The sequence below is a fragment of the Phaseolus vulgaris genome, unplaced genomic scaffold (genome assembly GCF_000499845.2).
Source record: "Phaseolus vulgaris cultivar G19833 unplaced genomic scaffold, P. vulgaris v2.0 scaffold_88, whole genome shotgun sequence".
Taxonomy (NCBI): Eukaryota; Viridiplantae; Streptophyta; class Magnoliopsida; order Fabales; family Fabaceae; genus Phaseolus; species Phaseolus vulgaris.
In genome coordinates, this window is record NW_027174129.1 from 69,540 (window position 1) to 85,427 (window position 15,888).

The window sequence follows — 15,888 nt, forward strand, 5'->3', positions numbered from 1 at the left end:
ATTTCCTGCACCACTTGTTTGTCTCGTTTGCATACTTACTCATGTGTTTATCTTTGTCTTTGAGCTGACCTGTATACCTTTGCATTATGCAGATCTCATGCTGGGTAAAGGAAAGCTAGCTGAATTGAGGGCGCTCGCCCGATCTCATGGGTTGGCGTCGGGCTCCCAGACTGTGCCCAACTCAGTGGTGGAGATCGCCGCTGCCCAGGGCAGATCGCCCCCTAAAGGCCCAGCTCCTTCAGAAGCCTTGCCTGCCCAACAACGCAAGAAACTCATCCTAAGGAAGCCAAAGAGGAAAGCTCCTTAGGTGGTCCATGAGGATGAAGAAGAAGACGATGAGGCAATTGAGGATGGCCTCATCACAAAAAGAAGAAGGGTGGCACCTTCTTCACCACCTGCTCCACCTCCTCTTCCAACACCAACACCACCTTCTCCACCAGCTCCAACTCCAACACCGCCTTCTCCCCCAGCTCCCACACCGCCAGTTTAAGCAGTACCCTTGGCGGCTGCATTTCCTGTGGTTGAGGCTACTGAGCCCAACTTCATGGAGAACCCTCCGAGCGCTTCCACGCCATTCATATCCGCTGGAGAGGGTCCTCCTTCAACTGCTTCAAACGCCGAAGCCGTGCCAGGTGGGGATGAAGGCGCTCACAACTCGCCCATCATCATCACCGAGTCCCCCACGTCTCCACCGCGCCAAGAAGCTCCAATTCAACAACCAGTCCAAGAGGGCGGTGGCGAGAGCCAGCACCAGGCTCCTTCAGCGCCTCCACCACCAACGATTGCCAACCTTCCCCTTGCGGTTAAAGGGATGTGGGAACCCTTCTCAGCAAAACTCAAAATGATGGCAGAGGACCTCCCCTCCATCATATCAAAAGCTGTGGAGAGTTCCAGCAAGAAACTTCAGGGCGACATCTCCGTGCTCCAAGAGGAGAATCGCCTAATAAGGATCGAGGCGGAGAAGTTGTCCTGCAACCTTATGCTGGCAGAGATCGACCATTCGCGAGTGGAGGACGCCATGAGCACCGAACTGAGGGTGGCGCGCAAGGAAGCCACCGATCTACGCCATAGGGTGCACCTCTTAGCTCAAGAGAAAATTGAGATGGAGAGCAAACTGGTCCCCTACCGTCTCAAGGTGGCTGACCTGGAAGCGTCGATCAAAGCTGATGCAACCAAGGTAGAAAGCCTTGAGAAGAGGTCAGTAGATCGGGAGGTCCTCCCGGGCAAAGTTGAAAAAGAGAGAGACGACACCGTGGCTAAGCTCGCCGAGGCCAAAAAGGAGAATGAAAGGATCGCCGCAGAGCTGGCCCAAGCGCAGGCGGAAAACAAGAAGGTTACTGAAGACCTCCTTCAAGCTCGTGGGACAACTGAAGAACTAAAGAAACGAGCTGAAGAGTTGGAACAGCAGACCGAGGGGCTCAAAAAACAGACTGAAGAGCTCGAGCTAAGCTCTGCCCAGATCCTCGCTGCTGGGTTTGACGCCGCCCTGGAGCAATTTGCCTGCCAGTACCCTGATTTGGATCTCTCCATGGTGTCGCTAAACAATGAAGTGGTGGATGGGAAGATTGTTCCTTCTGAAGACTAGCTGCTTCCCTCCATCCCTTATTCCTCTGTTTTCTCTCTTACACATACTTGCTTGTAATAATTTTTCCCTTTTTTGGTATATGTAACTTTGAACTGATACCTCTTTGCTATAAAGCTTTCTGCCTCTTTATATAATCTCTCTGTTAGCTCTGCTTTCCTTGTATAAATCTCTTAAACGAAATTGACTTAGCAACTCCGCGAGCGCAATTGTGTACTAACTGCTTCGAACCATCAACTTTCGAATGACAACATTCTAACAACTTGTAACTTTAAGGTAATGAATCTCAGCGCAAAACCACTTTCCAAACAACGAGTCTCAACTCAACTATCAGTTTAAGACATAGCTCACCTGATCTGCCTTATCAAAACGGGCCTTAATTCTTGCCGTCGCTTGAATTTCTCCTAGTCGCCAAAGAGTCTTGGCGATACCAGCTTCCTCTTACCTTCACAACTTGGCCATTGTTCCCTCATCTGGGGGTAGAGGCGCCTTTCGGATCCTTCTCTACCTTCCCTGACCTTCAGAACAATAAGCCGGATAGCTAAGTGTTCTCTTCGAACCTACCTTAGCTATCCTTTAAACTTCTTCCACCCTCCACACCGTACCTGAACTCGCTCGAGACGAGAAGGATTTTATCTTGCCTGAACTCGCTCGATGGCGAGAAGGTCTTTAACTCGCCTGAACTCGCTCAGCGGCGAGAAGGTCTTTAACTCGCCTGAACTCGCTCATCGGCGAGAAGGTCTTTAACTCGTGCCTTTACATTGCCCCAGGGGCTACATCTTCTCTCCCCTGGAAACACTGAGGACTTTTCACTGGTGCCTCTACATTGCCCCAGAGGTTACATCTTCTCTCCCCTGGAAGCACTGAGGACTTTTTGTTGGTGCCTATAAATTGCCCCGGAGGCTACATCTTCTCCCCTCTGGAAGCACTGAGGACTTTTTACTCTAACTCGCCTGCACTCGCTCGACGGCGAGGAGGTCTTTATCTCTTTCTCGCCTAAGGACGCGCGAGGGCGTTGAGGTCTTTTAAACATCGCCGGTGCCTCCGATCGCCGATAGACGATGAGGACTTTTTAACTTTAACTGATGCCGCCAATCGCCGAAAAACGATGGGGACTTAGAAACTTTTTAGAAAGCATGCAACATAACTTCAAAGCTTGCCTTAAATCACGTTCGAGTGACAAGGTTTTTTCTTCAAAACTTTCGCAATAACGACAAGCATGCAATCTAAACAACTTTAAACTTCGAAAACTCTTCTTTATTGGGTGGCCTCATTAAAAACCCTCCTTAGGGAAAAAAGAGTGCCCCCTTCAAACTGTTTTAACAGAAAGCTTGCAAACTCTACGTGTTTGTTTTTACTTACAACGCTTTTAACTGTAATATAACTTGAGGTGCGTGGCGTTCCAAGTGCGAGGAATGACCCCTCCTTCCAACGTCTCTAAGCGGTAGGCGCCGTTCCCGAGCGCTTCGGTTATGCTGAACGGTCCCGTCCATTTAGGCGACAACTTGTTCTCCGTCTCGTACTGGTGGGCCTTCCTCATCACCAGGTCGCCTTCTTTAAACTGCCTTGGCATCACCTTCGAGTTATACCTTCGTTCAATCCTTCTTTTTACTGCCTCAGCCTTCACTCTCGCCTCCTCCCTGACCTCATCCAGCAAATCCAGATTCGGCCTTCTCTCCTCATTCGAGTCTTCCGCTACGAAATTCTGGAATCTCGGCGAGCTCTCTTGGATTTCCACTGGAATCATTGCGTCGCATCCATAGACCAGGCTAAACGGGGTCTCATGGGTTCCTGACTGCTCGGTGGTGTGGTACGCCCAAACTATACGGGTACCTCCTCAGCCCAGCTTCCTTTGGCTTTCTCTAGCCTTCTCTTCAAACCTCTTAGCAGTACCCGATTGGCTGACTCTACTTGGCCATTTGTCTGAGGGTGCTCGACGGATGCAAATACTTGTTGAATTCCCACCCCTTCGCACAGCTTCTTCAACAGGTGACTTGCAAACTGAGTTCCGTTATCTGACACCAGGCGCTTGGGCACACCAAACCGGCACACGATGTTCTTCCACACAAAACTCTCGATCTTGTGTGCAGTGATCTGGGCCACTGGTTCCGCTTCAATCCACTCGGTGAAATATTCAATTGCCACCACCAAGTACTTCATCTGTCTGATCGCCAATGGGAAAGGTCCCAGAATGTCGATCCCCCACGTATGAAACGGCCAAGGGCTGTAAATCGACCTCAATTCCTCGGGAGGCGCCTTGTGCCAGTCGGCGTGCTGCTGACATTGCTTGCAGCACTGTGCATACTTCTTGCAGTCTTCTCTCATTGTAGGCCAATAGTAACCTGCACGGAGGGTTCTTGCGGCCAGAGCTCGACCCCCGACGTGACTTCTGCAAATCCCTTCATGGAGCTCAGCCATGATTCTTGTGCATTTCTCTCCGTGCACACATTCTAGGGGTGGGTGTGTGAACCCGAACCTATACAACTCACCATCAATCATCGTGAACTTGCTGGAGTTCTTCTTTATCTTCCTGGCCTCCGTCGGATCCAGCGGGAGAAGGCCATCCGCCAGGCATCGCTTGTACTGTGTTACCCAGGTGTCTGGCTCATGGGTAGCGCAGACCTGCGCTCCGCTTACCTTCTCCTCCCGACACACTCTTATTCTCGGCGATCTCAAGGTCTCTTGAGTTAAAGACCTGTGGCTCGTCGCCGCTTTCTCCGTCGACTTGCTTATCTGAAGAACCAGGTGATCTGCCACAAATGCCCTAGGCGTCTTCAGAGTTTCCTGGATCACCGTCCTCTGCCTACCCCCCTTGCCTGAACTGGCGAGCTTAGCTAGCAAGTCAGCTCGGGCATTCTGCTCTCTGGGCACATGGACCACCTCGAAGGAGACAAAGGAACTCTTCAACTCCCTCACATACTCCAGGTAAGCCGCCATTTGTGGATCCTTGGCCTGAAACTCGCCTGTTACTTGTCCCGTGACCAACAACGAGTCACTCTTAGCCATTAACACCCTAGCTCCCATCTCCTTGGCCAGCAAGATTCCGGCGATCAGCGCCTCATACTCTGCTTGATTGTTGCTGGCTTTGAAGGCAAACCTCAGGGACTGCTCCATCAGCACGCCGTTGGGCCCCTCCAAGATGACTCCAGCACCGCTGCCTTGCTGGTTCGACGATCCGTCCACCGACAGCACCCAACGAAAATCATCCCCCTCAACTCGTGTTGCTTCGGACGAGAGCTCGACCACGAAGTCTGCGAAAATCTGCCCCTTGATCGGACCCCGGGGCTCATACTTAATATCGAACTCCGACAGCTCCACCGCCCACTTCACCATCCTCCCAGCTACATCAAGTTTCTTCAGAACCTTCTGGATGGGCAAGTCGGTCATCACCAGTATTGTAAAACTGTGGAAATAGTGGCGTAACCTTCTCGCCGAAAAAACCACAGCCAGCGTGGCTTTTTCCAAAGCCTGATATCTCACTTCCGGGCCCTGCAGCACCTTGCTGACAAAATAAATAGGCTTCTGATCCTGATCTTGGTCTTGGGCGAGCACCGCACTCACCGCCCTCTCAGTCACAGCAAAATACAACCTGAGAGGGGTCCCCACCAGCGGTTTGCACAAAACCGGCGGGCTCGCCAGGTACTCTTTGAGCTTGACGAAGGCCTCTTCACATTCCTTCGTCCAGGAAAATTTGTTGTTTCGCCTTAAACATTGAAAATACGGATGGCCTTTCTCTCCGCTGGCTGACACGAAACGAGACAGGGCGGCCATCCGACCTGTAAGCTGCTGCACTTCCTTCACGGTAGCCGGGCTCCTCATCGCCAAGATGGCAGCACACTTATCAGGATTGGCTTCTATTCCTCTTTCAGTCAAGAGAAATCCCAGGAACTTTCCCGCCTCCACGCCAAAGATACACTTCTCGGGATTCAGCTTTAACCTGAACTTGGCGATCGTGGTGAACAACTCCTCCAAGTCCGCAACGTGCTTGCTCTTCTCCGGCGAGGTCACGACCATGTCATCCACGTACGCTTGCACATTCCTTCCCAGCATTGGTGCAAGTACTCGATCCATCAACCTCTGGTACGTGGCGCCCGCGTTCTTCAGCCCAAATGGCATCACCTTGTAGCAGTAGCACGATCTCTCGGTCATGAAGGCAGTCTTCTCTTCATCCATGGGATGCATCTTGATCTGGTTATACCCCGAGAAGGCATCCAGGAAACTCAGCAACTTACACCCTGCAGCACTGTCCACCAGGGCGTCTATGCTTGGCAAAGGATACGAATCCTTTGGGCAAGCCTTGTTCAGATCGGTGAAATCGACGCACATGCGCCATTTCCCATTGCTCTTCTTCACCAGCACGACATTAGCTAGCCACTCAGGGTACTGGACCTCCCTGATATGGCCTGCAGCGAGGAGCTTCTAGGTTTCATCTCTGATCGCCTGCCTTCTCTCCTCGTTGAATTTCCTTCTTCTCTGTCGCACTGGCCTGACTTGGTTGTCCATTGCTAGATGATGGCACAAGAAGTCGGGGTCAATTCCCGGCATGTCTGAAGCAGACCATGCGAAAGCATCCAGATGCCGCTCTATCACCTTGGCAATCTGGTCTTGGAGCTCAGCCTCCAGGGATCTTCCCAACTTGAAGACCTTTCCCCCGATCTCCCTTTCGAGCCATTCCTCGACGGGTTTGGGTCTAGCTTCCCTGGCGATCACCGCCCTGGCGATTCCCAGCTCCCTCGCTTCCTCTGGGCGGTTTCTCGCCTCTTCTTCCCGCTCGGCGTTCTCTCCCTCAGCCTCTGCATCCATCATGGCGACGTCTCCTCCGGCGGCCACCTCCATTGCTGCATCAACAACCCGCCACTCTGTTGGCTTGGGCTTCACACCGGGAGGCGGCGTCGTTGTGATGTAACTCACTGACCTCTTGTTCTTCAGGCGATTCTCATAGCACTTCTTCGCTTCTTTCTGGTCAGATTTGATGGTGATCACCACCCCTTCCATTGATGGCAACTTCACCTTCATGTGCCTGGTCGAAGGCACAGCTCCTATTCTGTTGAGCGTTGGTCTTCCCAACAGAATGTTATATGCTGAGGGAGCGTTCACGACAGGGTACTTGATTTTCTCCGTTCTTGAGCCCGCCTCATCCGTGAAGGTAGTTCTCAACTCTATATACCCCTGACCTCCACCTGGTCGCCAGCGAAACCATACAAACACCCTCCATAGGGCCTCAGCTGGTCAAGGGGCAACTGCAATTGTGTGAAAGTCGGCCAGAACATTACATCTGCCGAGCTTCCTTGGTCCACCAGTACTCTGTGGACTTTCCTTCCCGCTGTAACAAGCGAGATGACTATTGGATCGTTGTCATGAGGCACAACGTCCCTAAGATCTTCCCTTGTAAACGTGATGTCCACGTCTGGTGAGTGGTCCTCAAACATATCCACCGTCATCACAGACCTCGCATACTTCTTCCTCTGTAACGCGGTGCATCCACCACCCGAGAAACCTCCTGCAATGGTGTGGATCTCTCCGTGAGTAGGCATCTCGTGCTGCTGAGCCTCACCACCTGCTGGCTGGGAGCTCAATGCGCCCCCCGTCCTTCTATCCAGCAAGTAATCATTTAGGAACCCGCTCTTGACCAGATCGTCGAGCTGGTATCCTAAAGCCAAACATGAGTCCACGGTGTGGCCAAAGCCCTGGTGGAACTCGCACCAGGCGTCTGGCTTTGGTCCCAGCACCTTGTCGCCCACCTTCTCGGGCGCCTTCAGCCTAGCTGATATATTGGGAATGGCGATCAGGTCCGCCAACCCCATGACAAACTTGTGCTTCGGCGGGCGATTGTACTCCCGACGTGCCGGTTGAGGGCGCCCTGGGCCCCTGCCCTTGTTCTTCCTTGGATCATAAGGATGGCGAGTCCTCTGATCCCTCTTGGCCGCCACTGTCTCCAGCACTTGTTCCGTCCGGTTGACCGGGACGTCTTCGTGCGCGACCTCAACCATCAGCTAGGGACTCCTTCCCACTGATTGCCTGTGGATTCCTGCAAAAAAGAGGACAAAGGGGCGCCCTAGCGGCCGTTTGCACTCCGACGCTCAAGTCAGCCAGCAAGAAACACCAAAACTGTTCACCTCCGTCTCTGAGCACCGCGTGTGGCACTCTGAAGGTGGTAAGAAATAATTGTGTATTGTGTGTCTGTGTTCTCCCTCTCAGGCAAAAATATTCCCCAGTCCCTTGTTCGTAACCTTGAAGCACGAGCAAGCAACTAGAAAGTTCTGGTAAATTTGCCAAAAGTTTCAACCCTGTTTCCAACATTCTCCGCGCTATTTAAACTACCCAAGCATTTAAAGCGCCTTAAAGCGCCTTTAATTACAAACGTAATGCACTCAATCAGCGTATTTAATTAGAAAACGTAGCGCATTTAAGACGTTGAAAAGCTTGGGAGCCATTATAACACCTGAATGCTCGAAAGGGAAACTGTATTGAATGACTTTAATTACCTGGCACCTGACTAAAGAGTGTTTCTATTCTGGCATGGCTGTCGTACACGTGGAGGTCCTCACGACGCCGTGACCCCATCTGGGGGCGTTTCTGCCCATCTGGGGACGTTTCTACGTGTGAGTCCTCCTGCTTGGGAGTGCTACTGCGCTAGGGGTGACTTTTTGGGTGCCAACTCATGCCCCCAATTATCTAGTCACTTACTTTGAGAGCGTATCTGCCTTCCTCTTGTACCCTGCACCCGGCTACCCTGGGCGTGACCTTCCTCTTGAGTCGTATCTGTCCCACAGGCGTCTCTGGGGCGGCAGGAGTACTTCACGAGTCAGGCTGCCCTACACTGGTACTATTACTATGGCCTTGAAGCCACCTTTTCCTTCTCTTTATCACTGCCCACGGCGTTGCTCCCTCCATGGTCTTTCCTACCCATGGGTATCGGGGAACCACACCGTGATTGCCTTGCTTTAGCACGGTTTGACTTGGCGACGCCCTGGTTGGGTGACGCCATCACCTAGGCGACGCCTGGTCCTGGCGACGCTTCCTCTTTGTGATGCGGGCACTTCGCGTCTCTCCACCTAGGCGACGCCTTGCGTTGAGTTTGACTCTCCAGTCGTTGACTTTGACCTTGACTTAGTCAACGCCCGGATACGGGACGGTACAGCACCCTCTGTGGCTGGATCCTGGTCTGGGCACGTGGCCTAGCGGGGGCCACGCTTCCCCTCTTCTCGGCGACCTCACTTTCGTCGGCGATGTGGGCCACCGCAAGTCGCCTAACCTCAGCAAACGTGGCGGGGTGAGCCCTGATCAACGCCTCACAGAAGGGTCCCGGCAGCACGCCCTTCTTGAACGCGTAGACCAACATCTCTTCGTCCTTGGCCGGCGAGCGGACCATCTGCGCCCCAAAACAATGCAAGTAGTCCCTGAGGGACTCTCCCAAGTACTGCCTTATGTCGAACAGATCATAAGACACCCTAGGCGGCGCCTTGTTCACTATGTACTGCTCGACGAAGATCTTCGAAAACTGTTGGAAGTTGGTTATGTGACCTGTAGGCAGGCTCACAAACCATTCCAGCATTGTTCCCTGGAGTGTGCTCACAAACATCTTGCAGTACACAGCATCCGATCCTCCTGACAGCATCATCTGCATGTGAAACATGGTGAGATGTGCCTCAGGATCCTCCACGCCGGTAAAAACAGCTTTCACAGGTACCACACTCGCAGGGATGGGCGTGTCTGTAATCGCCTGAGCGAAAGGCATGGGGAAAACGCGAGGCGACGTTGACGGCGCGACCTCTTCAGCGACTGGGCGCCCTCGCTGCTCCTGAAGAGCGTGGCGCAATTCTTCAGTAACTCTGCTAAGCTCTTCATTCCTGGCCTGAGAGGCGACCAGGTCCTCGTGCATTTTTGCCTGCTCTATGTGCGAGGCTTCCACATTCGCCTGCAACGCACGCATAATTTCCACCATCTGCGCCATAGTCATGGCGTCGTCAACTGCAACGGGCGCAACTGGACTTGAACGGTTGCTTCTCATCTTTCTCATGAAAACTTGACAGATCACAAAGAGCGATGAACAACACCTTCTTCAGCGACGATCGATTCAGCGATCAATCGGTCAGAGCTTCGCAAAACTTCAAGAACACAACCTCAACAGCAAACCTTCGCAGAAACTCACAACTCCACCACAAACCACCGCTTCTTCCACGAAAATCCAAACGAGCGGCGAAACTTAGATCTCACCGATTAAAACTTGCGTAAGCAGCGAAAAACCTCACCTCACCAAACAAAAACTCAAACAAACGGTGGAAAACACGAAACTACCGAACAAAACCTAGATGAACGGCGGAAAATGGTTGCACCAGCACACAACCAAACAGAAACTGCAGAAACCTCCAAGAACTCACGCTGTGGATGGGAACAGGTTTTACACGGCCCCACGGTGGGCGCCTGATGATCCTGCCTGTTGACCGGGACGCAAGAACCTTGCCTCGTCAAACCTGGATCGACTTCTGCGCCGTATTAGCCTCCGTCCTTCACCGCGATTCACCTCAAGAACCTGCAAAAGACAGAACGGCGCCGCTGCGGCCGATCACGCTCTGACGCCCAAGTCAGCGACTGAACTACCAAATACTAAGAGAAAACTCAAGAACTCTAAGGAACCGTGCAAAATTCTCTCTCAGCGTCCTCAAGACTCACAAGCGTAAAGAAACAATCTAAACGTGCGTACCTCAGAAGTTCGTTAGAATCTCTTATATACCTGTGCACTTTCTCTCTCCTGACAGTTACACATCTGGACACGTGGCACGCATCCAGCTGTACACGTGTCACCATCTGGAGCATCCTTGACTTGGGCGCCACTTCTTACTCTTCAGGGTTTTGGCTAAGTTACTTATGCATGACACAACTCAGTGCATAGCTGCCTTGGAGCGTGATCTCTTCTGAGTGGCGAGTTCGGGTGCCTTCGTACACACCTTCCCTGTTGATGAGAATCAAATAAAGGAGGCTTTTATTAATGGAGGAAAAGGACATCCACCCTCACATTTGAAGTTCTTCCTTCTAGTCTTCTCAAAATTAAAAGAAGACATAAAATAAAGATGAGGCCCAAGCCCAAAGCCCAAGCCCAAGCCCAAGAAGGCCAAAGCCCAAAGAGCCCAAGTCCATCCCATGAGGGGCAAGGCCAAGCTTTGAAATACTCTTGTATAGTTTTAGGAGGTGTGGTTATTAAATAAAGGTGTGTGAAAATGTAAAATAAAGTCACATTGTCCATGTGACTTAGGAGAGTGGTGTAGGTGTAGTTTTTGGGAGGTGTCATAGTAGAAAAAGGTCACACCTCCCATGTGACTTGTTTTTGGTGGGAATTTCAAATGAGTTTATTTGAAATTTCCCACTTATTTTTCAGCACCTTAGGCTATAAATAGAGGTGCTTCCTTTGTAAAATTGAGATTTGAATTTTATCTAAAGAAACTATACTCAAAATTGGAGTGAGCATTTGGAGAGCTTTGAGCTTCTTCTCTAGTCTTATCTTGAAGGACCATGGTTTCCTCAAGTGGCGGCTTCCACACTCATCTAGGAGCATCCATACTTCTAGTGGCGTGATCATCCAACCTATCTTCCATCTTCATGAGCATTCTCTTCTCCTTCCTTTCTTCTTCTTCAATTGTTCATGTTACCTTGTGTTTTTGAGTTGTCTAGCTTTCGGTTTTTTCTATTTTCAGCACCTATATTCTGTTTTGTTTTTAAATTCTGTTCGGTTCTTTTGTTTAGTAGCTTAATTCTGTTCGGTTGATCTAGTTTCTATTTCTTTGTTGATTCAATTTGACAATATTTGGTTCATCCAAATGAGTTTGGGATTTGGTACTTGTTATTGGTGAGTTCTTGATCTTAGAACCATGATCCAACTTCTAAGAAAGTGCCTCTACATTTTCCAGCTCAAGGTGATTCCTCAAAGTGTCAAGAATCTTGTTCTATGTGGCTATTGGAATCACATCATGTGGTATCATGAGTCTTAGGTTCTTCTTGTTTAATTGTTGAGTTGTGTGCACTTTATTTCAAGAGCTCTTTTAATTTCTTGCAATTTAAGTTTCTGTTTTAGAATTTTAATTGAGTTTTCTTGCTGTTTTTCTTTTGCTCCAAGTGTTTGAGGAAAGGTTTATGGCACTCATAATTCTTATGAGTATGGTTGCTCTTTTGGAATGGCATTATCCTTCCTAGAGTTTACCTTAAGCTTCCTTTCATTTGATACAATTTGTGTTGTGTCTTTTAATTTTTGAATCATGTGAAGTTGTGTCTTAGTCATGTTATTCCATATATGTCATTACTTCTAGTAGTACTTTTATTGTTTTGATTGTTTCTTGCTTTGGTGTCATATAATTTTCTGAATTGATGTTGATCCTTTGTGCATTTTCTTTTTAGAATTGAGTTCATACTTGTATTCTAGACCTATACAAGTTCCACTACATCATTTTCTATTATGTCTTTGCTAGTTCATCATCCTGTTTTTTATTCCTATTAGGATTCCTCTGTTTCTGAAAAAAGTGCTTACTGTTTTTCCTTATTGCAACTGATTTACGTACTGTAAAATTCTGAAATTCTGGATTTGAGATATTCAAAGTGTTAGAAAAGAATAGAAAAAAGAATCATTCAAAAATATGAAGTACACAAAAAATGATAAATAAAATAAAAAAAGTGTACATTTCTGCCGAAAAAAATACGGTAATCTGGCAGCGATTTTGAAAAATTTATTTCTCTCAATTGGCTTACTGTTTTTAATTTATTCCAGTGCCATTTTTGAGTTAACATCTTGAAGTTTCTGTGGTATAAATTTCATAATCCAGTTCGCTCTACAACGTTCCAGTTAAATCAGTGAATATCAAACACAGTTTGCATTAAAAAAAAATTTCCAGTAGCTAAATTTTTTTGTTTTCTTCATCTACTCTAGTGCTTTTCCTTAGGTATTCTTTTGTGTGCCTACTTTTCTCATTGAGTTCTTTATTTTCTTGATTGTCTTTCATTCTTACTCTTTGAGTTTGTCTTACATATAGTATTCCTTTTGCAATTACCTTTTCCTTGCTTATACCTTTTCTTGTTTGTCTTTATTGTTTCTTTGGTTTTGTGGTGGTTTGCTCTTAAGATTGGTGTGCTTGCTTTGACATATTTCATTTGAGGATTCCAAGGCCTCAAGATCAGATTGGAGCAAGAACATTATTTCTTTGAGAGTGATATCTTTTTCAGCCTTAGTTCACTTCGGCAGTTTCATTACAGCTCACTGTTTTTGCTAATTTTTAACTTGTTTGCTGTTTTTGTGTGTTTGCTGTTTTTTATTTGCAAAATGGCTGGCTATTCAAGTGGTGCATCTTACAAACAGCATTCTCCTTCCAAAGCTTCAGTCCTTGGTGAAGAAGAACATAGAAGAAGGAGGCATCACCATCATTCTCATGAAGAGAGCTATAATCGTGACCAAAGATATCACCAAGTGTTCAACATTGCTTGTAAAAAAGTCCCTAGTTTTAATGGTGACAGTGATCCTAATGTGTATTTAGAATGGGAGACTAAGGTTGACCATTATTTTCATGTGTATAAGGTCCAAGATGACCAAAAACTTAGATTAGTTTCTTTATCCTTTTTGGGCTATGCCAAAGAATGGTGGCATAAAATTGTAATGGACATTATATATCGCAAGAAACCTCCCGTGGTTTCTTGGAATGCTTTGAAAGAGTGTATGCGCGCGAGGTTTGTTCCTCCTTCTAGGAAGGAACACTTGTTGAAGTTCCAAAGGCTTCCTCAAGGACATAGGATGGTAGATGAATACTTTAAAGATTTTGAAACAACTTTGACTAAAATGAATATGCATGCTAATGAAGAGTCAAAGATTAAATGGTTTGTACGTGGTTTGAAAAGAGATATTAGAGATTTTGTAGAATTAAAAGAATATTCTTCTTTAAAGAGCGTGTTTCGCAAAGCCATCAAGGTAGAATCATATCTTTTGAACAAAACTTTCAAAAATACTCATGATGATGATTTCTACAACTCTTCTAGGAAGGATGCAAACAAAATTTCTCCTTCCAATTTTTCCAAACAAACCATGTTTCCAAACAAAGTTTCTACTACAAATCTTTCTACTCCTAAGTCACCTACCAAAACTTCAAATATCAAATGTTTTAAATGTTTAGGTTTTGGGCACATAGCTCTTCATTGTCCACAAAAGCAAATCTTAAAGATCAACAAGGTAAAACAAGACCTAACTCACCCACCTACCACAAGTAAACAAGAAAAAGACAAAGAAGGCCAAGTTGACATGGGTCTTATCCTTTCACCTCCAAGGTGTTTTCCTTCCTTATCTTTTTCATTACCCAAGGTTCCTATTTCACCACCATCTTGGTTAAAAAATGTTAGGGATGATTTGTTCATACCTCCTAATGGTTGTCACCATTTAAGATGTCTTTTTCCAAAACATCACATCATTCCCAAACAAATTTTTCCAACTTGGTCGATTTATAGAACCTCCTTTTTTGAAATCCCATTATTTACAAATGCTAAGTCATGTTTACATTTTTCTTCCACTTTTAATTGTAAAACTAAACTGACTTTGTTATATGCAGGGATTCAGAATTCGTGGACGAATTCTCTCCAACTCGAGGAGTATGATGAGAATCAAATAAAGGAGGCTTTTATTAATGGAGGAAAAGGACATCCACCCTCACATTTGAAGTTCTTCCTTCTAGTCTTCTCAAAATTAAAAGAAGACATAAAATAAAGATGAGGCCCAAGCCCAAAGCCCAAGCCCAAGCCCAAGAAGGCCAAAGCCCAAAGAGCCCAAGTCCATCCCATGAGGGGCAAGGCCAAGCTTTGAAATACTCTTGTATAGTTTTAGGAGGTGTGGTTATTAAATAAAGGTGTGTGAAAATGTAAAATAAAGTCACATTGTCCATGTGACTTAGGAGAGTGGTGTAGGTGTAGTTTTTGGGAGGTGTCATAGTAGAAAAAGGTCACACCTCCCATGTGACTTGTTTTTGGTGGGAATTTCAAATGAGTTTATTTGAAATTTCCCACTTATTTTTCAGCACCTTAGGCTATAAATAGAGGTGCTTCCTTTGTAAAATTGAGATTTGAATTTTATCTAAAGAAACTATACTCAAAATTGGAGTGAGCATTTGGAGAGCTTTGAGCTTCTTCTCTAGTCTTATCTTGAAGGACCATGGTTTCCTCAAGTGGCGGCTTCCACACTCATCTAGGAGCATCCATACTTCTAGTGGCGTGATCATCCAACCTATCTTCCATCTTCATGAGCATTCTCTTCTCCTTCCTTTCTTCTTCTTCAATTGTTCATGTTACCTTGTGTTTTTGAGTTGTCTAGCTTTCGGTTTTTTCTATTTTCAGCACCTATATTCTGTTTTGTTTTTAAATTCTGTTCGGTTCTTTTGTTTAGTAGCTTAATTCTGTTCGGTTGATCTAGTTTCTATTTCTTTGTTGATTCAATTTGACAATATTTGGTTCATCCAAATGAGTTTGGGATTTGGTACTTGTTATTGGTGAGTTCTTGATCTTAGAACCATGATCCAACTTCTAAGAAAGTGCCTCTACATTTTCCAGCTCAAGGTGATTCCTCAAAGTGTCAAGAATCTTGTTCTATGTGGCTATTGGAATCACATCACCTGTGGTCTCGCCGGCCGCCTTCATGATCTACTTTACTTGCTTCACCGTATATGTTCAGGTAAGCTGTCTCCCGACCTCATCCTCTAGCCAGCTGGGAAATGACTATCTGACTTCATCTTCGGCGATGTCCTTGTTTTGGCGACCTCTAATCACTTGGTCGCCTGGGTTCACATCTGGCGACTTCATCTTCAACCCGGTGACCGCCGGTTTTGGTATGCTGGAGATCGGAGCACTCCAACTTAACAACCGGCGACTACACGAGCCCCCCGACTTCCTTCCCTTCTGCCAGCCATGGGCCCTGCTCAACACGCCTACATAATAGCTTGATGCCACGTCATCACTTCCGACTACCAGGGCGGTACAGATCTTAAGAGTGGTTACAATCAAATTCGAATTAAACATGGTGATGAATGGAAAACCGCTTTTAAGACCAAATTTGGTTTATATGAGTGGTTGGTCATGCCTTTTGGCTTGACTAATGCTCCTAGTACCTTCATGCGACTCATGCATCATGTATTAAGAGCATTCCTTGGCAAGTTTGTTGTGGTTTACTTTAATGACATTCTTATTGTACCGATCAGGTAGTCGGAAGTGATGACGTGGCAGCAAGCGATAATATAGGCTTGTTGAGCAGAACACCTGGCTGACAGAAGGGAAGTTGATCCGATCGGTCATCG

The 15,888-nt window shown here is 47.2% G+C and overlaps 1 protein-coding gene across 1 annotated transcript; it reads left to right on the top strand.

Moving 5' to 3' along the window:
• Positions 1–1,102: 1,102 nt before the first annotated feature.
• Positions 1,103–1,585, top strand: LOC137817496 (uncharacterized). The gene has a single exon (XM_068620776.1). The coding sequence runs from the start codon at positions 1,103–1,105 to the stop codon at positions 1,583–1,585; it is 483 nt and encodes a 160-aa protein (XP_068476877.1).
• Positions 1,586–15,888: the final 14,303 nt, after the last annotated feature.